The 25,037-nt window shown below is 37.3% G+C and overlaps 2 protein-coding genes across 2 annotated transcripts in view; both read right to left on the bottom strand.

Annotated features, from left to right (window-relative positions):
* Positions 1-445: 445 nt before the first annotated feature.
* The window catches only part of LOC120416043 (BTB/POZ domain-containing protein Tiwaz), a 132,774-nt gene continuing 108,182 nt past the window's right edge, over positions 446-25,037 (bottom strand). Inside the window, exons 2-4 of the mRNA XM_039577699.2 lie at positions 6,177-6,614; positions 1,426-1,631; positions 446-1,342 (exon numbers count right to left, since the gene is read on the bottom strand). Of these exons, the coding sequence (XP_039433633.1) occupies positions 906-1,342; positions 1,426-1,631; positions 6,177-6,595 (1,062 nt within the window). The 5' untranslated portion in view covers positions 6,596-6,614 and the 3' untranslated portion in view covers positions 446-905. The remainder of the gene's footprint in view (positions 1,343-1,425; positions 1,632-6,176; positions 6,615-25,037) is intronic.
* Positions 11,676-13,664, bottom strand: LOC120416042 (carboxypeptidase N subunit 2-like). The gene is made up of 2 exons (XM_039577698.2): positions 13,510-13,664; positions 11,676-13,454 (listed from the first exon to the last, which is right to left on the bottom strand). Exons 1-2 carry the CDS (start codon positions 13,521-13,523, stop codon positions 11,720-11,722), a joined length of 1,749 nt encoding a protein of 582 aa, XP_039433632.1. The 5' UTR covers positions 13,524-13,664; the 3' UTR covers positions 11,676-11,719.

Raw genomic sequence — 25,037 nt, 5'->3', positions numbered from 1 at the left:
ATTTTACATAAAAGTAAGGCACCAAATTTTTATTTCATCACCGTTTTAGGTTGCAAATGATTGAAAAACACCTCTTTTTGCATGTTCAGAAACGAAAGGGGTCGTACTGCCCCTCTTTCTCGAGATATCAAAAAACGGACCTCGAATTCGTGATCAGGGACAAAAGTTACCCCTTAGGACAAAGTTTTACGCAAATCGAAGTGGGGTTGGGGCAACTGCTGTGTGAGTTGGCGGGGAATTTCCCGTTTGTTATTGTTTACATTTCGTGCTCTCGTTTTTGTTTATTCAATGTCAAACAATAAAACATGTTTTTTTTCGAAACGACAGAAAGCACGACAGCGTCGAAATATCAGATTTGTCGATTCTTTAATCTGAAAATTCTCGGAAAAAATACACCGTGCCAAGTAAATAACCTCACTCTCGCAAAAATGAAAAGACCGTTGAGTAAGAGTCGGAGATTTTTTTATTAGTTTTGTTCCAATGTCACTTACTTACAGGAGGTAACATAAAGTGTCTGTGTGTGTGTATGTTTATGATTACATTTTTACGTTTCATTCAGCTCGAATTTTCTAATTACACTAATTTTCAATTAGATGCTTTTGTTTTGCTTTTTTTTTAATTCACGTGTAATAGTTTAAGATGAACCTTAAGCGATAAATTTCCTTAGTATTTCTTTTATCTTGTTTTTTTTCTGTGTTTCACTTACTTGATGCTACATTAAAATGGACATAGTTCATTTTCCGTCGTCAATTATGTCGCGTCTCATTGGACGCATCTCTCATGAGCGTATAGAATAAATAAAAATAAGCGCTGCTCGCTAAAAGTTGGCTAAAACACGTACGATCCTGTCCTGTCCTGGTGGCGGCCAGCAATGGCGGCTCCAACGCTGCTCTACAAATAGTTTATCACATTGAACTCTTACGGATTAGTAGATACTCGGAGAACTGCTGCGTCTCGACGCCTCCGCCGGTGCTGGCCTCGACGGAGAAGCCCGCGTTCAGCAGCCGGGTCAGAACCTGGATGGAGTTGAGCTTGCAGTAGCCGTTGAGCGGGAACCGGATCACCTGCCGGCCGTCAAACTGGTTCCAAGCGGCCCCGGTACGTGCGTCCAGGATGGCCTGATTCGTCTCGGGAAAGACCTCGTCCAGGATGGCCCGCTCGGCCGAGATCAGAATCCGTTCGCCAAGGTCGGGCGAAATGTGCAGCGCCACGACGTCGTGGTTGGCATCGTGGGGCGACGAAGATTTGCTCCGGAACCGGCTGCTGCCTCCGCCAAACGGGGCCAGCCCATTCCCGCTGCGGGTTCGTTCCTTTTTTATCTGCTCGATCTGCTTGATCATAGCTAAAATAGACAAAACAAAAATCCCGTTAATCCCTCTCCAAACCGTTTTCCGTTAACTTTAAAAGCCGATGAGCAGTACTCACGAACAATATCGAAATAGCGGGCCTCCTCGAGCAGCAGGTCCAGATTGGGGAAGTCGTCCGACACCAGCAGCTTCGAGTTGCGCATAAAGTTGAGAATGTGTCGGAACATGCCACCGTCGCGGTCAATAAAGTAGTGCTGCTTCAGCGAGTCCAGTACGATCGGGATGCACCCGTTGAAGAGCTTGGCGAGCCGTGAGTCGGGGTATCTGCGAAGGAGAACAATAACAGGTTAATTTGGGTATCATTTATCAGCTATTTTTTTTATCGATTTTTTTTGAAGATATCTTTTTGAAATAGGAGTGGCAAATGTTTTTGACTAATGGGCAAATTTTGAAATCAGAAATAACTTGCGGGCCAAATAAAAAAACCCAAAAAGTTGGTTTTTTTTAAAGCTGTTTAGTCAAATATTTAAAAAAAAATCAAAAAGCTTCGAAATAAAAATCTAATAAACTCGAACAATTTTCCTGCGTTGAAAATTTTGTTTAATATGTGTTCGATTCAAAATACTTTGGTTTTTTTTTGCGAAATAAAAAAAAATAATACTCATTTATTTCAAAACTAATGATTGCAAAACAAGTGGGCTGATGTAAAATGCATTTTTATACACTGTTTTCATTTTAATGATTATACAATGGCTTGTTATTCATTTTTTTGCATCCCCTTCGACTAGGGTCAGAGTTGATTGACATAAACTTCAAAAAATATTTGAGACGTCCTTATTGCGAAAATATACCTCAATTATATAAAAAATATTTTTTTTTATTTATTTGCCCCCACCCTCGTCATCTGACAGAGTCGAATGACATAAACTTCAAATAATATTTTTGCAACGGTCTAACAAGTTTTCACAAAAATTCAATTAGTGAGCCAAAATGCAGAAAAGTAAAAAAAAATCAGTGCTGAAAATGCATGGGTCATTTCAGGTACACTGGGTAAACTTTTGGACTCGACCTTCACCGATTTGGACCAAACTTGGAGGAATTTGTGCAGCACTCGGAAGTACATGGTGTACTTTTCAACAAAAAAGGGTGGAATCCCGCATAGTTCGGTTTTTCTATGAGAGAAACTTATTTTGGATTTGAATTTATAGGACAGAGTGCTGCGCAAAATCAAACTTTTTTCAGTAAAATCGCTGTTCCTCGCCAATAGTTCATTGACTGTTATGTAAAATTATCCGGGGAGCACGATGGTGATAAAATAAAAAAATAAAAAAATAAGGAATGGGTAAAAGTGAATTTTTCAACATAAATCGTACAAATATATTATCAGGAGGCATTTAAGGGTACACAGCAACCAAGGAAATTGTTGTCTTCTTATTCCAAAATGGTTAAACTTACGGACCCAATCCTGAAATAATTTGATTTTAAAAAATACGAATTTTGTTGTAATTCTTTATGGAAATGGTTACTTGGGGGATGAATACAAAAATATATCGATAGATCCCGTAGTTTTGAAAATACTTAAATGTCTGTAATAAAAATCTGGGTGCAAAAGATATGGTTGATGTGCACCGTTGGGTTAAAATTTAATTTTTATCAAATTCTTTTGACAATTTTCTATACAATGCAACCTGTAAAAAGTCTTTTGCCCAAATAGTTGCAAAGTTATGATTAAAAGAATAACTATTGATAGATAAACTTCCCACCAAGATTGGTCCAAATCGGTGAAGGTCGAGTCCAAAGTGTACTCAGTTGACCTGGAATGACCCGTTTATACATTTATTTTAAGTTAACTTCACTTTAACATGCAACAACAAAAAAATATCATGATTTTGGGGCTTTTTGAAGAGGAGAGTTACAAAAAAATTGAAAATTGTCTGCAACAGCAAAATAAAGGCATAAGATTACTTTATTTTTTTTCTGAGTTAATTTTTATTTCTTAAACGATAAATTAGCTTTGGCATTGATCATATTTTGACATGAAATTCTTGTTTGGGAAATTTTCTTGCGACGAATTTCTTGCAAAGAACAAAGAATGCGACAAAGATTTTTATATTGGAGTAACTTCATTAACAAAAACAATTACGGATGTAAAAAAACAAGATAACTATAAATTATTAAATTAGACCATTTAATTCATAGATGTCGATGCTTATTCTGTAATGAAATTCAACAGCACTGAAAAATGTGCTAAAGAAACCAAACATCAAAGTTAAATTTAAAAATATCAAAAATTTACGAGATACAGGAAAGCTACAATGTCTGCAAAAAATACATTATCGAGCTGGGATCAGTTAACAAATACTTGATATCGATTTTTCTTTGGAATTTATGATTTGGATGAAACCTTATGTCAAAATAAATCATTGCATCATTATTTTTCCCTTCACAGTTAACAAATATTTTTTACATAATTTTCAACTGACAATATTTCGGAAACCATTGGTCCGAATTTTATTTTAAAAAATTACTTTCACTAAATTTTATGATGTTTTCAATTAAAATTAATGTTTCGATAAAGCGTAACTTTTGGAAGATCTTAAAAATAGATAATTTTCCTTATTTCAAATTTCAGACTACATTTGGCCGTTGCATTTATTTTTCAAAGTTTATGTTTTCAAAAATAGTCAAAAATAATCGAAAATGTATAACTCGAAAACGGTACATTTAATCAAAAAAATAAAGAAAGGTTCTTTTCGATTGCAAATTGCGTTTTCGTCATTCCTCTCGTTTTCACGAGCGGCTTGTCGAAAAACCCAGTTTATGATTTTCATAAAATCGTATGTCAGAATCCTGTTAATAAAACTACACTATTTTACATATGTTATGTGAAATTGTCCGAGGTATCCGATGAAAATATTTTCAGACATAGGCTCTTTGGCCCGAGACTTCCAAAACCGCATTGCAAGTTTTCATGCGTTCTTTTGAATTATAAGGCTAGATTTTTTAAACTCCAGACTATTTTATTCCATTCAATTCAATTCGGTTTTATTTGTGAATAATCAAGTTACAATGCGTTCATTTAGGTACATAACCGAGTTTTGGTGTTCCTTTGAGCTGTGTTTTACATCGTAATTCAATCGAAAACATTATTACTTATAACTATGTTTTCAAAAAAATTACAGAAAAACTATTTTATTCTAAAAGCCCAGAATTTGAATTTGCATCCAATACAGCTGAATTCGGAAATGGCGGGGAGTTATGATTTGTTGAAAAATGTAGTTTTTGCGAAAATAGACGAAAATTGCCATTTTCGGACCACCTTAAAACGGCGTAGGTCACCCGAAGGGCCAAACAAAAAAAAAAAATACTATATCGGCCAAGGAACCCCCAGTTCAATTTTGAGCAAGATCGTACAACTATTTTTTTGTTCATGCTGTTTTCGTGAGGAATTACTGAATATGTATTTTCAAGTCCGCTAAAGTATATATGGGTCATTGCATCTGAAGCGGAACAGCACTTGAAAATTACCAACTCCGATTCTGCTCAAATTTGGCAGAGCTGTTGAGACTATCAAAACATGCTAAAATTCCGAATTTCATCCAAATCGGACCACCCCCTCCATTTTTGTATCCTCCCAAAAAATCGACTTTTTGGCGATTTTTGAGCAAAACCCCTATCTTCAAACGACGATAACTCAGGAACCACAAATCTTAGAGGGTCGGTCTTAGACTCAAGTAGTATAAAATTATAAAAATAATTCATCTTACAGAACATCAGGTAGTAATTATTGATCAGCACGACTGAGTTCTTCTAGCAGATGCGGCAAATGTAGCAGATGTAGGTAATCTCAAATACTTAAAAATTTAAAATTCGATATCTCTGGAACGAAACATATTCCTTTCTGTCGATAAGTGATTCTTATGTAAAATTTTCCGGGAAATACGATGGTGAGGTCAAATTTAAAAAATAAATAGGGCTGTTTTGAGATACGGCCATTTAAAGTTTTCAATTGCGCAATACAGCTAGACAAAACATCTTAATCGAAATTTTGATCACGGAAAATGGATTCTACGTCCAATTTCCTTCAAAATTGAGTCTAAGACCGACCCTCTAAGATTTGTGGTTCCTGAGTTATCGTCGTTTGAAAATAGGGGTTCGATCAAAAAGCGTCAAAAAGTCGATTTTTCGGGAGGGTACAAAAATGGAGGGGGTGGTCCGATTTGGATGATATTCGGGATTTTTGCTTGTTTTGATAGTCTCAACAGCACTGCCAAATTTGAGCAGAATCGGAGATAATTATTTTCAAATTTGCTTTTTTTCTTGCACACTTCAGGTGGAATGACCCATATAAAAAAATCAAAAATAAAAAAATGCATATTTTGGGAATTCAACTTTCAACAAAAAAAAAAAACAAAACAAAAATGCGGTATTTGTCAATCCGTGTACCTATTTTTTAAAATGTCCTAATCTAACCTATAACTTTGCCGAAGACACCAAATCGATCCGAAAATCCCTTCTCAAGATATAGAATTTCATACATTTACATACGCATTTTGTATGACTTGCCTACAAAATTGCAAAGGGAATGCATAGCCAAACTTACTTCCAATTCTTAAAAATTAAAATAAAAAATCTTGAAAAAATGTCAAAGTTCTAGAGAAAACTCGAAAGTAAAGATTCATGAAAAACAATTCAAATCATAATTTTTAAATAAGTTTTTATTCAAGCTCTTCAAATTGCCATGGCAGGCAAATTTTCATGACAATTTCAAAACGAGTTCACGCGTAAAATATCAGTTAGCGGACCAACCTTTAACCACCCTTGTTCAAAAATGTGATAAGCTTCCCTTTACTCCCCAAATCTACTCACTTTGTCAGCGTCTCCAGCGAGCTGGTGTAAATCGTTCCGCCGACGTCGATGTGCACCGGCGCCGTGTACTTGGAGGCCGCGGCCACGCACGGGATGCCCGTGATCTGCTTGTGGTTCGAGTGGTGATAGCCGCCGCCGCCGCTGCCCACGCCCGAAACCGCCGGCGAAACGGCCGGAATGGGTGGCGTCGGCGTCGGCGACGAGGAGTTCGAGATGGTCGGCGATGTGGTGGGTGACGTGCTAATTTTGATCTGCGTTGCCGAGAAGAGCCGCGTCGCCGACAGGTCCCGGGGCTCCATCGGGGGCTTCACGTCCCGATCGGGGCCACCGCCACCGCCACCTCCTCCACCACCTCCACCGCCGCCACCTCCCGGAGTGCGGTCCGAACGGTCACGATCGCGGTCACGTTCCCGGTCCATGTCGCTGTTACATTTTCGCCTGCGCGTGGGAGAAATTGGGAGAGGAAATGTGATGAATTAGTTTGGAGTACTTTTTGTTTGTGAGATACACTAATTGAGCTAAGACGAAGACTATTTCTCATTTATTATCTGTCCTTAGCTCTCTATTTAGCTTCCTGATACATCGGTTGCATAATGGATGCTATAAGCACTTCTTTATATGCGATTCTCTCCTCCTTAAGTGCAAGTTCAAGTCCACTGATAACGCTAGTAATAATATAAATAAAATGAAAATCGAAAATGATTTCAATTATATTTACAAAATTGTCAAAATAAAATTAAAACTTGAAGAAAGATTGAAACCTAATTTGCCAAAAAAAATCCATCCACTTTTTCCATACCATCCTCGCAAGCTCATATTCACTTACACCAAACCCATCCACGTCAAGTTCAGTCCACCCTGGCGCATTGCTGGGTTCAATTTCCGCGAAACATATTCTCATTAAAACACATTTTTCGCGTCACGAGTTGCCGCCGAGTGCCCGCTGGCCATCGATCTGCGGCTGGGGAACCGGGGCCAGCGTTCCTTTCGTTGCTCCGCGGGGCTTCAATTAATCTTAAAAATAAAACCGAAAAATGCGGAAAAATCATGACACCAACCTCAACGCCCACCCCTTCCAGCAGAAAAATTTCCATCGTCCCAGAACCTGTCAGCCCCGCCGCGGGAACCGAGGCAAAAATATGACGACCGAGGACGCACTTTGGTTTTGGGTTTTGGCCTCGCTCAGAATGCCTGGCTGGCTGGCAAGGCCCTCGAGGATTTCGTAAGAGTTTTGCACCAAATAATTCCACCACCCAGAACCCAAAACAAAGGGGGAGGTGGTTGAGAGGTATATGACCCTTTTCCTGGTCAGAGGAGTGCATCTGTTGTCAATATTTGCTGTGTTTATTTTTTGTAAGTTTTATAAAACAAATTTGCATCGCTTTGAGACGAGCCCAAGCCCAAGTTGTCCAGGAATTGCTAATTGGAGCAGAAGTGAGTCAGTACGAGCAACACGCTAGAACACGCTTTGGGTATCATCCACCCTTGGCCTGCAACTGTTCCACTATTTTTAAAACCAAATCTGATTTTACAGACCAAAATATGAATCAATTTTTGCAATCTACGAAAAAATCTGAATAAAATTAAAAAGTTCCCGGGAATCTGGAATTCTTGGTTTTGTAATATTCCCGAAAATTCTGGGATGAATGCACTGCTTAGATCAATGTCGGAAGATTATTTTTGACGCAAAATATTCAATAAATTTGGCAAAAAGTATTATCATGTACGATTGTCTCCTTTTTGAAGCCAGCAAAGGAATATTTTGTCCAAACCAAATGTGTATGTAATTTTATGATACAATCATAGACGTCCTCGTTGACTTTACGAGGAATGCCACAAAAGAGGAATTCTCCACCAAACCAAGAAATGGATTTTACCTATATTTTTTTATTTGGGTCAAACTTTGTGGGGGCCTTCCCTATCGCCAAAGAAGCCATTTTGTGTCATTGGTACACCCATACAAATCTCCATACAATTTTTACAGCTGTTCATACAAAAATGGTATGAAATATTCGAAAATCTGAAACTTTTCAACGAATTTTTTGATTGATTGGACTATTCAGAAAAATAGGTACACTGAAAAAAATGGTGATTTTTTTAATTAACTTTTTTTTCACAAAAAATCAATTTCTCAAAATCCGTATTTTTTAAATTTTTGATTTTTTTTTTAATGTTTTTAGGGGACAAAACTACGCATCTTGTAAGCCATTCAGAAGTATTGACAAAAAATTTGCCGACAAGTTATTATTTTTTTAAATTGTATTTTTTGTAAAAAATTGAAATCTCGTACTTCAAATTTTTTGCCTTTATTTTTGTTATGAAAAATCGAATTTGCGAAAAGTACTTAACATATTTTTTTTTGATTATGTACACCGTTTTCAAAATTAAGCCATTCAATGTTAAATTTCTTCCGAAAAAAATCCGGTGTATTGGTTTTTTTTAAATTGTCCTGATTTTTTTTTTAAATAGTCCTGAAGTAATAATACTTTTGATTGAATTACGATGTAACACACAGCTGAAAGGAACTTCAAAAATCTGTTTTATACCTTAATGAACTCATTGTAACTTGAGTATTCACTAATAAACCAAATTGAAATTGAAAAAAAAAATAGTTCTGAAAATAGTTTTTCAAAAATTTCTGAAATTTTTTACAATTTCGTTTAAAAAACATTGAAAATTGGACCAGTGGTTGCTGAGATACAGCGTATAAAAGAAAAAGGAAAAAACAACAAAATTGATTTTTTTAAAGTCTCGATAACTCAGCAAGTAATGGTCCGATTTTCAATGTTAAAATATGAGAAATTTGAGAATTTTTCCGATCTTTTCGAAAACAATATTTTAAAATTCTATTAAGCAAGACTAACATTTCAAAAGGGCGTTATATTGAATGGTTTTCAGGGGTAATTTTTGTTATCAGTTCTGCAAAGCAAATGTTATACATAATTAAGTAAGGCTAGTGCAAATTTTATTCAAGGTTTAAATCCCTCTTTGTACATTTAATAATTAAATAATAAAAAATCAATAAATAGAAGAATATAAGTTATTTTTACTCAAAATTAACGTATTTTTTAGTCTTTTGGGCAAATTAATTTAAATTTAAAAATTTGAAACAAAAATTGGCATTACCTTTGTTGAAAAGACAAATGCATTTGCTTAAATTTCGACTTAACTAAATTTTTTTTTTTTCAAAACATTTTTTTCCTAGAATCGTAATAACTAGTAATTTTAGTAAACTGCGAAATTTTAAAATGAAAATTTTTGTTTTAAATGAAAATATGACCCTTCTGGGTTATTGCATATTCGAAAAGTTTTTTAAATTTCCCTTGAAATGACATGTGTGTGTGTGTGTGTGTGTGTGTGTGTGTGTGTGTGTGTGTGTGTGTGTGTGTGTGTGTGTGTGTGTGTGTGTGCAACCAATTAAACGGGACCACGCGGCGTTTCTTACAAATTAAGTGGTTTCCATGTATTTTTAAGATCTACATTCTATACATGCAAATAACTCGCATAGGCATTTGGAAGCCGAGCTTCGGTGACCCATTGCTACGCTGGCTAGCCAAGCGCGAGGTACCTCAGCTTATATCGACAAGCCCCGCCCTGAAGAACGTTTGCATCAATCGAATTCAAACGTTATTTAGAACTTCCGAATCCTTGTCAAATGGACAAGGACGCAGCGCGTATATAGTTGGTAGTAACAATATTCCTAATTCCAGTCATAGCTCACCAAGTCGCGATGGCCTAGTGGTTAACATTTTTGTTTACCAATCCAAAGGACGGGGGATCGAACCCCGACTCAAGCGACTTTGATTTTTCGTTCATGTTCAGAGTTTCAAGATTCATATTTCCTATACTTTCTCGTTGGGAACAGGTGGGAATCATTCGCTTACAAAGCGTATATCGTAACCAATCAGCCACGGCCGCTCACGTTAAATTTCCCTTGAAATGACATGTCCCAAAAAAAATTACAGTCAAGTAACGAAAAATTACGGAATTTTCGAAACCATTTTTGTTTTTATTTTTTTCGATGAAAATCAGGGTTTTTCTAAGAATTGTAAGTACGCCATCAAATCGGGTGTTCAATTTTACATAAAAATCGCTTTGACACCAAATTTTCATCTCATCACCATTTCAGTCTGCAAATTATTGTGAAACACGTGTTTTTTTCGAATGTTCAAAAATTGAAGGGGTCGTACCGCCCCTCCGTAACGAGATATTGAAAAATGGACCTCGGATTCGTGATCAGGGACAAAAGTTATCCCTTAAGACAAAGTTTCACGCAAATCGAAGAGGGGTCGGGGCAACTGCTGTGTGAGTGTGCGAAGTCTGAGAAATTCATGTGAATATTCCATATTTCACGGTATTTCACTCATTCCAAATAGTTGAAAACTTTGAGTTGTGATTTCGTAAAAAAATGTATTCATTCTACCCATTGTCATCCACTTTGATATAAAACGCAATTTTTGAAAAAAAATATGTTTTCGAGCTTTTCTAATTTATTGTGTTTTTTAAAGTTCTGCACATAAATAAAAAAAAAAAAAATTTCTCATTTTTTTATTGAGCAGTTAAACCATTAATTCATGCTCTTATAAACTTATTTTGACCATAAATGTTGCTGTTCTATACAATTTTGTTTCAAAATAATATTAGAACCGGGGTAAGAACAATTTACAATAAATTTTTAATTTCCTAACAAATTTAACATTATTAGATTTAACGATTGACTATGAGCTAAACTAAACTAAACTTCAAACAGAATTGATGCAAATGCAAAAAAAGTTCACTGACTTGAAAGCTAAAAGAAAAAAACAAACTTAATACGATAAACTTCTCAAACGCCCCTGCACAAAAAAAACGAAAAAGGATTCTTGTCGTTTTTTAAATCCAAATTTCCCCAAGTTGGTGCTCACATGTGTTCGCGTTGTTTGAGTTTTCAGTTTTCAGATTTCTGACCTGATGCCGCCGCTGGCAGTAAATCTCTCTTCTTTTCCCCCCTCCTCCTTATGAGTTGACGTATGTGTACTAAGAAATGTATGTGCTCGCGGTTTCCGTACGTCTCATGCAAAAATACTCGAAATTAGGTTGCCCTCAAGTTATTTCATAATTTAATAAAATGTAGCTTTTTTGCGGGAAAGTCGTCTGGTTCGAGGAAGACTGTTTTTTTTTTTGGGTGAAATTTTAAAGTTTTTTCTTTCTTCTGACATGTTTCCGGAGGGTTTCGGTGGGAAGAAGAGGAAGAATAAATCAAGAGCAGCGAACGACGCAACGGAGAATGTTTATGTAATTGGTTCGAAAGGACAACGGGACGCATCGCGAAACAGGGAGTGAAAAAAATGAGTCGGTATTAATTATAAACTCAGATAACTTGACAACAACAATACACAATACAGACCTGCGGCTAAGCTGTGAGATGTTCGATTTTCTCGTCCTTTGGACGGTGTCTATTTCGGGTTTATCGCTTTAACGGTATGTCCTTTAAAATTGAGAAAATTTGCTGTGACAAAATTGAATTTTTATTTGATTTTATTTAATAAACTTAAATCAACTCATCAAATGTCCTCCAGCTGCGTCTGCACCGACGCCGTCTCCCCCCGCTTGAACAGTATCATCCGGTCGATCGCTCGCCTTGCGTTCGCATTGTGCTGCACGTACAGCATGAAGCCCACGTTGATCACCAGAATAACCGTCAAAATGAGCATGATAAACACCTGAAAACCTGCCGCGTGCGCTCCGTACTCTCCACAACCTTCGGGTTCCGCTCGCAGCGCCATCTTCCGGACCTCGTCCAGTCGTTCGCGGTTGGTGGCGTTGACCTGCCGGATCATGTCCAGCAGTTCCAGCATCAGTTTGTACTCGTACTGGGTGGAGGTCATGTTCGCTACGAGGAGGTTCAGCTGGTCGTCTTCGTCGCGGTTGAGACGGTCATCGGTGTGGGCGACGGCCGATTCGGGACGGAAGTAGATGCGCTCCTTGTCCGAGCTGGCACAGTAGATGCCCTGGACGTTGGTCAGGTGGGACATTTCGCCGTAGGATTTGGAGGTTGAGAGGGCGATCTTGTGGCGGTTGCAGAATCTGACGAGGGTGGTGAGGTAGGAGCAGTTCCAAACGTTGGAGAACAGGCCGAGGTAGGTGAGGTTCGGGAAGAGTTCTGGGATGTGGTCGTAGTTGATGTCGACCAGGTTGTTGCCGTCGATGAACAGCTTCTCGAGGTTTGAGGTGGCTGTCAGGACGGTGATGTCCAGCGTGCGGAGGAAGTTGTAGGAGATGTCCAGGCGGCGGAGTTTGGTTTGTTGGGAGAAGAGTCCGTGCTCGAGGGTGTTGAGTTTGGTAGCTTCCAGGTTCAAATCGGTGAGCTTCTTCATCTTGAGGAAGGTTGTGAGGTTGAGTGGTCCGATGGCGTTGAAGGACACGTCGAGGATTGTGAGGCCTTCGAGGTTGGAGATGTTCTGGATGCTGTTCAAGTTGTTGTTCGACAATGTTAGCGAGTACAGCTGAGACTTTTCAGTGTTTTCAGGGTAAACTGAAGTGATTTTGTTGAAAGATGCAAATAATTTCGTTAGTTGAGGGGGAATTTTAAGCGATTTCAACTTGTTGTTTTCCACGACCAGCGTCCTCAAAAATGGTAAATTGTTCAGGAAGTTATCACTGAGCACTTCAATCTGGTTTCCTTTGAGATCCAAATACGCAAGCATCGAACAGTTCACAAACAGGTCATCGTGCAGTACCTGCAACCGATTGTGAGCCAACGAAACGTACGTCAACAGAGTCAGCTGGGAGAACAATCGTTCGTCCAACTCGTGCAGCAAGTTGTGCGACAAATCCAGGTGATCCAGCTTCGGAGCATCAACCAGTGCCTTCTCCTTCACCTCGGAAATCCGATTGCTCGACACGTCCAACCGAACCAGCTTGTCGCACCCCTTGAAGATGAAGTTGTTCAGCACCGTTAACCGATTCCCGGACATGTTCAAGTACCGCAACTCCTTGGCGTGCTCGAACGTGTACTTGTTCACGTTCTCCACCTGACTCCCGGCCACGTCCAGGTTCTGCATCTCCGGGAACAGCGTGAACATGATGCGCGGCATCTCCGTCAGCTGCGAGTCGAGAAACTCGAAAAAGTACGGCCTGGGATACTCGGACCGGAACACGATCTCCTCGGCATCGTGCGTCACCGTGACGTTGCTGAACGCGCAGAACCGGATCGTGTACACCCCGTTGTGGAAGTGGTTACAGTCGTGGATTATAGCGGAAGAGCGCGCCAACAGCAGGGCGAGTAGAGGGAAAAATCTGCGAAAATTTCCGAAATGATTCCTTTTTGAAAAAAAAATGTCCCTCAACCAACCTCGACAGAGTCATATCCACTTTGGAACACTCAACGAAACGACATCCAAATGGCACGGTCCAGCACAAACTGAGAAGTAGGAAGTCGAGCGTGATGCGCTGAACCGACTGATTCTACTCCACTTCCTAGTACTACACTGCATCGAGGGGAATCTGCAGATGCTGTAATTTTTTTGCTTCTTATCAGCCCTGATAGCCCTTTGTTGCAAAATGATATGGTTTTGCGTGGTCAGCATCGTTGGCTTATGTAAATATTTGTTTTACATTCACTGCTTGAAACAACTAGTAACTGCGACTAGAAATGATCGTTTTGTCGCCACACGTGACAGAGAGTTGGCACAATTGTAATGAGATGAAGTTGAATTGATTAAATATTACAACAACACAACCCGACATTTTTTAAGGTGAAGCCGTTGATCATTTTCGGAGATAATTGATCATCACTTTAAAATATTCTGTACAAAATTCAATTTAACGAATTTCTGCACCAAAATGAATCAGCATGTGCCGGTTGTTACCTTCTTGAAGCCACCGAAGGATTTTTTAATCTAAATTAAATGTGTCTCAAAATTTATAAAATTTTGTGGAACAATCATTGACGTCCTAGTTGGGAATCATTGATTAATAACGATTTCCATAACTTCGCAAGGAATGGGATAATCGTTACCAAAAAGTAACAGCACGTGTAGAGCACTATTCTAAACAACTTGTAGAAGGAATTTTGTCAAAATATTGATAGTCAAATGTCAAAATGTCAAAATGTCAAAATGTCAAAATGTCAAAATGTCAAAATGTCAAAATATCAAAATGTCAAAATGTCAAAATGTCAAAATGTCAAAATGTCAAAATGTCAAAATGTCAAAGGGTAATTCTCTACCAAATCACACGAAATCGGGAAAAGTTGCCCCGACCCCTCTTCGATTTGCGTGAAACTTTGTCCTAATGGGTAACTTTTGTCCCTGATCACGAATCCGAGGTCCGTTTTTTGATATCTCGTGACGGAGGGGCAGTACGACTCCTTCCATTTTTGAGCATGCGAAAAAAGAGGTGTTTTTCAATAATTTGCAGCCTGAAACGGTGATGAGATAGGAATTTGGTGTCAAAGGGACTTTTATGTAAAATTAGACGCCCGATTTGATGGCGTACTTAAAATTCCGAAAAACGTATTTTTCATCGAAAAAACACTTAAAAAGTTTTAAAAATTCTCCCATTTTCCGTTACTCGACTGTAAAATTTTTTGGAACATGTCATTTTATGGGAAATTTAATATACTTTATGAATATACATTGACCCAGAAGGGACATTTTTTCATTTAGAACAAAATTTTTCATTTTAAAATTTCGTGTTTTTTCTAACTTTGCAGGGTTATTTTTTAGATTGTAACAATGTTCTACAAAGTTGTAGAGCAGAAAATTACAAAAAAAATTGATAAACAGACATAAGGGGTTTGCTTATAAACATCACGAGTTATCGCGATTTTACGAAAAAAAAGTTTTGAAAAAGTTGGTCGTCATCGATCATGGCAGTTCATGGTCACCCGCGACAGACACGGACGACGAAACAAAGAGAAACTCAAAAAGTAACTTTATCAAAACTTTTTTTTCGTAAAATAGCGATAACTCGTGATGTTTATTAGCAAACCCCTTTTGTCTATATATCATTTTTTTTTGTAATTGTCTGCTCTACAATTACAATAAACATTGTCACACTCTAAAAAATAACCCTGCAAAGTTGGAAAAAACACGAAATTTTAAAATGAAAAATTTTGTTCTAAATGAAAAAATGACCCTTCTGGGTCAATGTAGATTCATAAAGAATATTAAATTTCCCATAAAATGACATGTTCCAAAAAATTTTACAGTCGAGTAACCAGTGTTGGTATTATTGCGCTCTCGCGAGAAAATTATCTCTCTCTCGAGTTCTCGCCGCGAGTCTCGAGCTGCCGAGAGAAACTCACCGATTGCCCGTGCTCTTCTCCGCTCGCGAACGAGCTTTCTCGCGAGCCAGAATTGCCCGTTCGCGAGAAGTTGAACGTGTTAGAAACGAACAAAAAACAACACAGCGCTTGAAGTTACACCTCTATACCATCGCCTGGTTCGTATTCATAAGCCTGATAAGCAAATTGCTAGCTTGGGGCGAACGGCTTGCACGAGGCGCTCGCGGCGAGAGCGAGAACGCGAACGAAAATGCGAGCGCTAGCGCGAGCGAGAAGAGAAAAGTACTACAAGTTCTCTCCCTCGTTCACGAGCGAGAAATGCTTTCCTTCTTCTCGCTCGAATTCCAAAAATGCGAGTAACGGAAAATGGGAAAATTTTTAAAACTTTTTTAGTGTTTTTTTTTCGATGAAAAATACGTTTTTCGGAATTCTGAGTACGCCATGAAATCGGGCGTCTAATTTTACATAAAAGTCCCTTTGACACCAAATTTCTATTTCATCACCGTTTCAGGCTGCAAATTATTGAAAACACCTTAGGTTACCCCTTAGGACAAAATTTCACGCAAATCGAAGAGGGGTCGGGGCAACTTTTCCCGATTTCGTGTGAGTTGGTAGAGAATTACCCAATAATAACTGCGAATGTTTCCAGAAAAGTTACCTAAAAATGGTTATAACTTGTTATCAAAATTTCACTAAAGTACTTTTTGATTGCAAATTCGATTTCACATAGAAAAATGAAATTGAAAATTTTCGCGACCAATATTTCGATTTTTTGAAAAAATCAGTATTGATTCAAAAATTCATAGGGGAACTATACCCTTTCTCAGCCTATTTCTATTATCGGCCTATCGGTGTTTTTGACTGTTCCAAAGTAATAAATAGCTCAAATGAAAGTGAGCAAGCAACTCTCCATTGTTGATACATCTGAAAATGTTGATTTAATAGCGGAAAACGGCAAAAGTGATGAGAATTGGTCGAATGGCTTAGAGTGATTAGAATGGGTATATTTCCCCTAACTCGCTCTTTTTTGCAAATTCTGGAAATTTCTGAAAAGTTGCCCTTATCCATAGTTTTCATAAATCATTTTTGTATGGACAGCTGAGAAATTTTTATGGAAAATTATACGGGCAAAAAAATGATAAAAAATGGCTTCTTTGGGTTTACTGAAGGCACCAAAAAAGTTGCAGCCGGATTAAACAATACAAACAAAAATCGAATGACCGAAATCTCAGAGAATTGCTCAAAGGTATGATAGAATTGAACTCACTGAGCATGCTCCAATCGATAGTAAGGCGTGCGCATGGTTGCTAAACTTAAGACATTATTCCATAGCATTTATACTCGAAATTTCCAAATTTATTTATTTACAAGGAATTCACTATTATTCAATTCTGTCGATTGAAGCCAAAAATCTGTCATACCATGACGAAACTGAAGCGTTTATTTAAATCAACTTTAATAATGTCGAGTTGTGGATGAATGAATGCAACAGGCATTCAAATTTTGTTAATAATATGTTTGATGCTTTGATACCATTTAAATCAGTTTTACCTTGCTTAAGGTGGTTTAGAATCCCTCTTTTACTAACATAAAAGTTCAAATCAAACTGGATTACTTCCCACATAAAAATTGAAATCGATATTGAAATAGAGCTTTCTAAACACAAAGCTTTCCACCATTTCCCCTCCGCGCAAAACACTCACACACAAATCCACATCCGATCGACCTGTCATCGACATATCAATAACAGGCTCTGTGCCCGCGCCGTGTGAAAGGTAATTTTCATTAAATCTCTGGATATAATCTCGTGTGCACGTGAGTAAGTGTATGTGTGTCCTACCTGCCCCCGGGGGCATGGTTATTTCCACCAGCAGGGCAACGAAGGGCCACACATTTCCACACATCGACGCAAATCTCGCAATCGCGAAATTCGATATCAATCTAACATTTCAGCAAAAAGGCACACACTTCAAATGGAAATCGCTTTTTTTCAACCTCCCCCCCCTCTCACCCCTGCATCACCGGTGTTGTTATTCCCGGGGAAGTTATCGCGTCCGGTCTGCCAATCTCCCATTTCATCATATCATAATTTAAATAGTTTTGGAGAGATTCGACTTCCTCTTCCCACCCCCAACACATCCTCCCTTTTTGCGTGGGATTCCACATTTGGGGGGCGAATAGATTTTTAGCCGGCCGGATTTGGTTTTGGGTGCACCCAGCTAGATTTAATAGATTCCGGTGTGGGTGGCCCCGAAATGAAAACTGCAATTTAACCCCCACCCCCTACACCCCACCCACACGTTCCACCCGGGCACAGCTCGCGAGGGTGTAAACATGTATTTGTTCACCCATGCACACCAATAAATAGTGCATGATAAATTTGTACATTTTAGATTATTTATTCAAAATATATTACGTCCGGGGGCGGAATCGATGGTGAATTATGACTGAAAAATATTCTCTACGCCGGCTCTCCGGCCAGCCTCCCTCCCAACCTCAACCCACCCAACCCAGCTGAGAGAGCAGCAAAAAAAAAAAATTGTGGCGTCATGAAACATCATCCCGGCAACCACCATCAACCCCAAACTCAGAAAGGAAATCCAAAACCGTTTGGCATCAAACTCAGCCCCAAAAAAGCTCACTCGACACGTGGACCCCATACACGTGTGCGCCAACCCGACTAACCAACACAGGGGCAAGATATGGGCTAGCTTTTCCAGCGGGAACGCGGAAAAGCGCCCACCCCTCTCTCGGAATTTGACTCGGTGGGAATGTATTAATTTCATATTTTTATATATTTTGTAGGGTATTTGACGGTTTTTTGACTGTTTAATTGATATGGATTGGATTTTGTCAAACCTGGGAACATTTTTGATTTGCTGCTTTGTTTTTGAAAGTGTTTCTGGTAATTTGATTCAATATAGAAATATTATCTTTGAAAATCATACACATGTTCGTAACTGGTTTAAATTATTTTTAAATAAATTTAAAATAAATAATTAAAAACTCAAATAATATAAATACAATATAAATACAGTTTGAAAGATTTTCAATTTCCATTTGATATTCTTTTTAAAAATCTAATAAAATCTGCAATTCTGCCAACAATATTAAAAATAAAAATTTATTTATTTTCCAAAAGTTTTAGTTATGAACTCAATTTAAAAAAAATGCAAATTATTATGATTAGAAAAAATAGTCAACCATATTTCGTATCAAAGGCAAGCTAATCCCTCACGAATAATTAGTTGAACAAATTGGAGCTTGCACATTAGGAAAAACATCAAAAATTTTTGGAAATTTCAAGAGTTTTAAAAATATCTTTGAAAGACCAAAACAGATTCAATTTTTTTCTTAAGTCGGGAGCAAAAATAATAATTGACTTAATATAACAAAAAAACATTCAACCCTTTAAGGCCTGATGGGTCATATATCTCGGGTGAGTTTTCAAAAAGCCGTAAGAGCCACCGTGACCTCCGATACCAATATTCGTTTTTCTCCAAATTGTAACAAAATTTCATTCATTTTTAGTTCGGGGCACTTGAAAGACGTGTAGATGAACAATCTTAAGCATTTTTGAAATTGGTTTTTCGTAAGTAGGTCGAATACCGAGGCAAAAATGGCTTTGTTTACCATTGGCTCTTACGGCTTTTTGAAAACTAATCCGAGATATGATCAAATAATCATTTTTTTTTTTAAGTGGGCTATAATTTACGTATGGTCCTCAAAATTATTTCCCCATCACGAAATATTTTTTTAAATTTCTCATAAAACAAAATTAGGAGCCACATATCAAGTAAATAATGGGTCAGTAGAAATTGATCACGTAACATTTTTTTTCGGATTGTGTTTGTTTTTTTTTTGCAACATTGATAGCCGAAATAAAATTGGCAGCCAAAGTTTTTTTTTTAAAATCAAATAAAACGAACGGAATACGGAATCAAACTGAAGTTGACAATGTAGAGCACAAATAATAAAAATTACATTTAAAAACGTAACTTAACTTAATCCACATTCAGGTGGTTGGTGCCTTCCTCGCATTCATAAAGTGAATACAGACGTTTTAGTTGGTTTTGATGGCAATTGAAATTGATGTTTTTAAGGAAAAATAATTTTTCAAATAAATTTTCTGCAAAGTTGTGGCTGCATATTAACTTAACTAAAAAATCATATGTGTTTCATGAAAAAATTGAAAAAAAAAATCAGAAAATCAGCTACTAATTGTACCGATTTCCAACCCACTTTGTGGATTTCCAACAGGAAAAATTTTTGAACGGTTTTTTTTTCCGTATAATACGAAAATGTAGGGAATTTAACAATGGCAATATTTTTTTTTATTTAAGAGCGAGTCCACGAGCAAAGCATACCCATCTCGCATCGACCTTACCAAAAGCATACTCATTCACAGTGATATTGCACGTAGAAGCAAACTTGACATTTCGTAAACTTTTTTACGTTAATAATTGGAAAAAAAACCTAACGATTTCATTCAGCAATTTAAGAATTATTTTGAGAATGTCATAAGCTTCAAAGTGAAATTTGTAAACTGAGAATATCACTAAGTTAAATCTTTTTATGTGCCAAATTTCAAATTTATCTAAATAATTCTTTAACTGTTATTGCTACACCATGGTCTCATATCGGTTAAGTATACGTATTTTTTTTAGCTCAGCAATAGTTAGTATCCTTACTAATGGTCCATTTGATTATGAACTCAATTTGCACATTTAAATCTGAAATTTGTTAGCGAATTTAGAAAGAATTGTTTCACTCATCTTTTAAAAGAACTTTTCGAAACCTCTTTCATGGAAATTGTGTGGCCCACCCCAGCACTCGATTTTGAAAATAAAAATCTAAAAACTGGTTTATTCAACTAAAAAGAATAAAACTAACAAAAATAATTATCAATGTCGGTTTCTGGCTTGAAACTAAAAAAATAAATAAATGAAGGAATAAACGTACAAAAAATCTGAAGAAACTTATCCCATTTAAAAGCAACACATTTGATTTATGTATGTTTTTCAATAATTGAAGCCTAACATTTCAAAAGGGCACATAACTTTTGTAAACAATAGTGTATCCCTTTCACTCAAATGACAGTTTACATAAGGTGTGAAAGGGACACACTCTTGTCTAAAAAAGTTATGTGCCCTAATGAAATGGCAAGCACGAATTGTATCGCAAGTAACCAAATAATTTAAAACTTGATTTACAAATTCATACCAGAATAATTTATTTTTTTTTGGGCACTTCTTGGTTTGTTTGCCACTCTAACTGAATTATCTCCATCTCGACAAAATAATTTAAGAAAAAAAAATTGTTATCGACATATTGTTATTTGAAAAAAAAAAAAGGTATTAACCAAGTTGCTTCAAAATAATAGGTGTTTTTATCCTTTTACGACATGTATTTCCAAAACTTTTTTTTATGGAAATTGAAATGAAATCAAAATTTAGAATCAAAATAGAAAACTTTACGACTTTTTAAAATTGAACATGAAAGAAACAAACATTGCACAACGGTTTTTCATAAATCTTGTCTCAATAAAAAAAACTTCTATGAATCCAATTAAAGCGTTGAGTCCTACGAAGCAACCTCTACCCTACAATATTTGGGCATGTTTTTCCATGCTAGATTTTCCCCCCACCGCCCCTCACTACCCCACACCTCACGTTGCACAAACATTCCCAGATTTATAATTTATATTTGGTCCACTCTACGTTTCTTCATCATCTTTTTTTTTTGTCGCACTCGCTGCACTCGCTCACCCGGTTTTTCGCTCTGGCAAACAAATTTCGACCAGGAAATGGTACCGCTCCGCGTGTGCAAATAAAACATTCAAAATATGTGAATTCATAAATATTAGAATTTGATTACGGTTCGATTTGCAGCAAAGTTTTGGGCCTTTTTTTACATCCTGGCGCGAGAAAAAATAGCAGAGATATTGGCTGCGCCTCACTCCACCCTTTCAAATGTTCCTCCCACTTGCCAAAAAGGGGATGGGATTTGGACAACTGATGGAGTGAGTCAGATTTGTGAAGGGGGAGGTGCTGGTGGAAAACAGCCAGCTTAAGGCGCGAGAAAAGAAAAGTCAGAATCAAACTTTTGAAGAGCGTGCCTTTTTTTCGTTTTGTTATTGTTGCGTTTTTTGTGCTTTGCTGGTGGGTTCTTATCAGCCTCTGTGATACTAATCCGACGAATAATAATATAAATCGGACCAGGGGCTATTTGCGAAATTAGGCACAAGGACGCTTTTCTTTTGCGCGCTCCGTTGCTTCGATTTAGCGGATCAAGCCGAATTATGGCTGCAGTTTTCTAAGAAAACAGATTTTTGCTCTTTTTTCAATATTTTTATTTTAACGCATTTTTCAATGCTCTTAATTAAGATTACAATTCAAAAAGGTTAAAAACTAAACAATCTCTTGTTTTTTCTTGGTACACAATTTTAATGTTGAAATTAAAACTTCATAAATTATAGAAAAATTGTAATACCTCACAAGCGGACAATATCCACGTCCCAATAAGTACTCAACAGTTCATCCAAAATCCAATGCTACTACTAGTGCTTCAAAAACAAGAACATCGACCGTTGGTTGCCTGCCCCGAGGGAGGACTTTCCCGGGCCTTCGGTCTCAACCTGCGTCAAGCATCCCCGATTCGCGGCAGGGCAAATTCATTGCTCCGAGAACACACACATTCACAACCAGATCCATCCTCTGAAGACCGGAGAACCGGAGGGCCCCCGGGGGCCACTCCGACGGAGACCGCGCGTAGTTTGTCGGATGATGAAGAATATTTCCAAAACGCGCCAGAGGCCACGCATCGTCCCCCCCTCCGGGAGGACGCTTTTCGGAGATTGCGAGTGAAGCTCGAGATGGATGGAGAGGAAGTCTGATTGTCTTGTTTTACATAATATGCTGAGATGCTGAGGCCACGCGGGACCGTACTAGTTCACAGCGCACTCGTCGCGCTGTGCTCGGTGCCTCATCATCTCGAGTCACTCAGGGGGAGGAATCTGACTGAGGTTGTTCGGGGAAAATGGCCAGCAGACTGACAGTGGCCGGTCAACTTTTGTGAAAATGGAACCGTTTTTGGTACTGAGTTTTAAGGTAAAACTTTTTTGTTTGTAGTAATTAATAAAAAAAATTGGAATCTCTGAAAAAAAAAATCATATTGACAAATACTTTGAAAGCAGACTTATTTTCTACGTTTTCGCAAATCACTTGCGTTTCATATATCAAAATAAGCCAAATTTGCGAGCTGGTCATACAGATAGTTTGTATCTTGCGAAGGTATTTTCTGATCGATTTGGTGTCTTCGGCAATGTTATAATAAGGACTTTAAAAAAAGAGGTACATGGAAATAAACCACTTTTTTCCACTTTTTATCACATGAAGTTAAATCCCAATTTTTTTCGCTTTTTTTTATTTATATGTTTCAGGATCACATCTCATCTTTTGCGCTACACAGCAAAAAAAGTTGAATTTTGCAGTGTTAAAAATTTGGTGGGTTAAGTATTAACTCTTTTTGGTAATATTACCGAAAAAATGTGTAAAAATGTGAACCTGATGAATATTCACCAGAAACTGATGAATATGGAGCAAAATCTGACACTGAATATGTTTTTTTTTTGTTAAAATGATGATTTTTAGAAAATATCGAAAATACACACTACGAAAAAATCGTGTAATTTTCCGTTAAATTAGATGCACATAACTGGAGCATCAAATGAGACGTAAAATTACGTCAAATTTTAAATTACACGATCCAACCCACCAATCGAGGTCGTGTAAAATTACATCTCACGCAATTTTGGTGGGACGATATTCTTATTGGAAATGACAGTTTCTTATAAGACGAAAAAACACATGTTTAGCTTGACCAAAACCGATGTTTTATTTGACCTCATTATAATTAAATACACATTTTGTTCATTCACAACCACAACAATTCTTTCCGGCTTTTTTTCCTTATTTGTTTGAAATCACTTTGTATTTTATTGCGTCCATTCACCAGATATTGTTGGTCACCCTGCTGAAAGGAATCCGCTGTTCATGGGGATCTGCTTCTACCTAGCAGCTTCACCACACCGTCACTTTTCACTGAATCTTTCACTTTGCGAGACATTTATTTCTTCGACCGGATAGTCCGCTTTAAAAACTGCAGATCCACGGCGTCCAGAACTTGGTTCCTGGTCAACCGGCTTTCTGGAAGATGCCTGCAAGAAAGTAAACAAAGCACCACCTGTAATGAGAACCCGAGTTAATTGAGGTTTAATTGATCCGATTTATACAGAAATATAGTATATTTACCTTTGCTGACTGCTTGTAAATGCCTCCGTTGGTCGTTTGATGCAAGTTCCGTCACAATACCGGCAAATATTGAGGGGAAAATCTCCAGTCACAGCTTCTTCCACGAATTTCAATATGGCTGTCACTTTTTTGCACAACACATTCGGCACACGTGGAATGAAAAAATTGCGTGATATTCTGTTTTATCTGATGTAAGATTACATCTTAAAACACGCTCCAATTATGTGCATCAAATTTAATGTAATATTAGGTTAAACTTAATGCTTTATTAGATTCCGCATAATGTAATGTTTGGCAAAGGCATGACAGTGTAAATTTGGGCTGATTACGTCAAAACAAACCTAATTTCACATCAAATTCTCATTTACATGAACAAATATTACGTCAAATGAGCGGTTCTATTAAATGTAATATTCCAAATTTTTTAGTGTGTATGGTCGTGATTTCATTTTGATCAATTAATTGTTTAATTAATTTTTAAATTCAAAATCAAATCATTTTTTATTTATTCCTTTTTTAAGTAAAAACGATTTTGAAAAGAATATTTAGGAAACGTGTTAATTTTTATTTCATTTGAAAAATAAACTTCAATTAAAAGCAACCCTGTTAATAATTTATTACTAGGCTTAGTGATTTTTAACGGGAATCATTATTCTAAAACGGCAAATTTTACGGAAATTTCACGGAGCGTTAAAAATGTTTAAATTATTTTGAAAATATTATTTAAAATTGCAAAAAGTACCTTTTAAATTTTATTTTTAAAAGTTTTCATCTTCCCTATCCTAAGTTTCATTTAAAATAATCAAGATGCAAAAATACAATTTGTAACAAACTATCTAAATAAAAAACCCATACTTTTTTAATTTCAACGGTGACTAAATAACCAAATCGTCATATTTCGTGAAAGTTTCACGGTAATCCGAAAAATCTGAAATATTTTTAAAAAAAAGCCTGATTTATTGAACTAAATACATGAATTCTTAAGTAAACCATGTTTGAATATTCTTTTTTATAATTTTACCTTTAAAATAAAATAACATTGAATGAAAACATGATTTGATTTAATAAGCAGGGCTGCGGAGTCGGGTCATATTTCAAACGACTCCGACTCCGACTCCGACTCCAGCTTTCTCAGACTAGCCGACTCCGACTCCGACTCCGGCTCCGGCTTTCAACAAATGGTTGGCTCCGACTCCGACTCCGACTCCGGCCTGCCAACTCTAGCCGACTCCGACTCCGACTCCGACTCCGACTCCAGCTTTCAACAAATGGTTGGCTCCT

Source organism: Culex pipiens, chromosome 3, assembly GCF_016801865.2.
Source record: "Culex pipiens pallens isolate TS chromosome 3, TS_CPP_V2, whole genome shotgun sequence".
In the NCBI taxonomy this organism is placed as follows: domain Eukaryota; kingdom Metazoa; phylum Arthropoda; class Insecta; order Diptera; family Culicidae; genus Culex; species Culex pipiens.
Note: the sequence above shows the minus strand (reverse complement) of the source record. Positions and strands in the feature narration are given on the sequence as shown.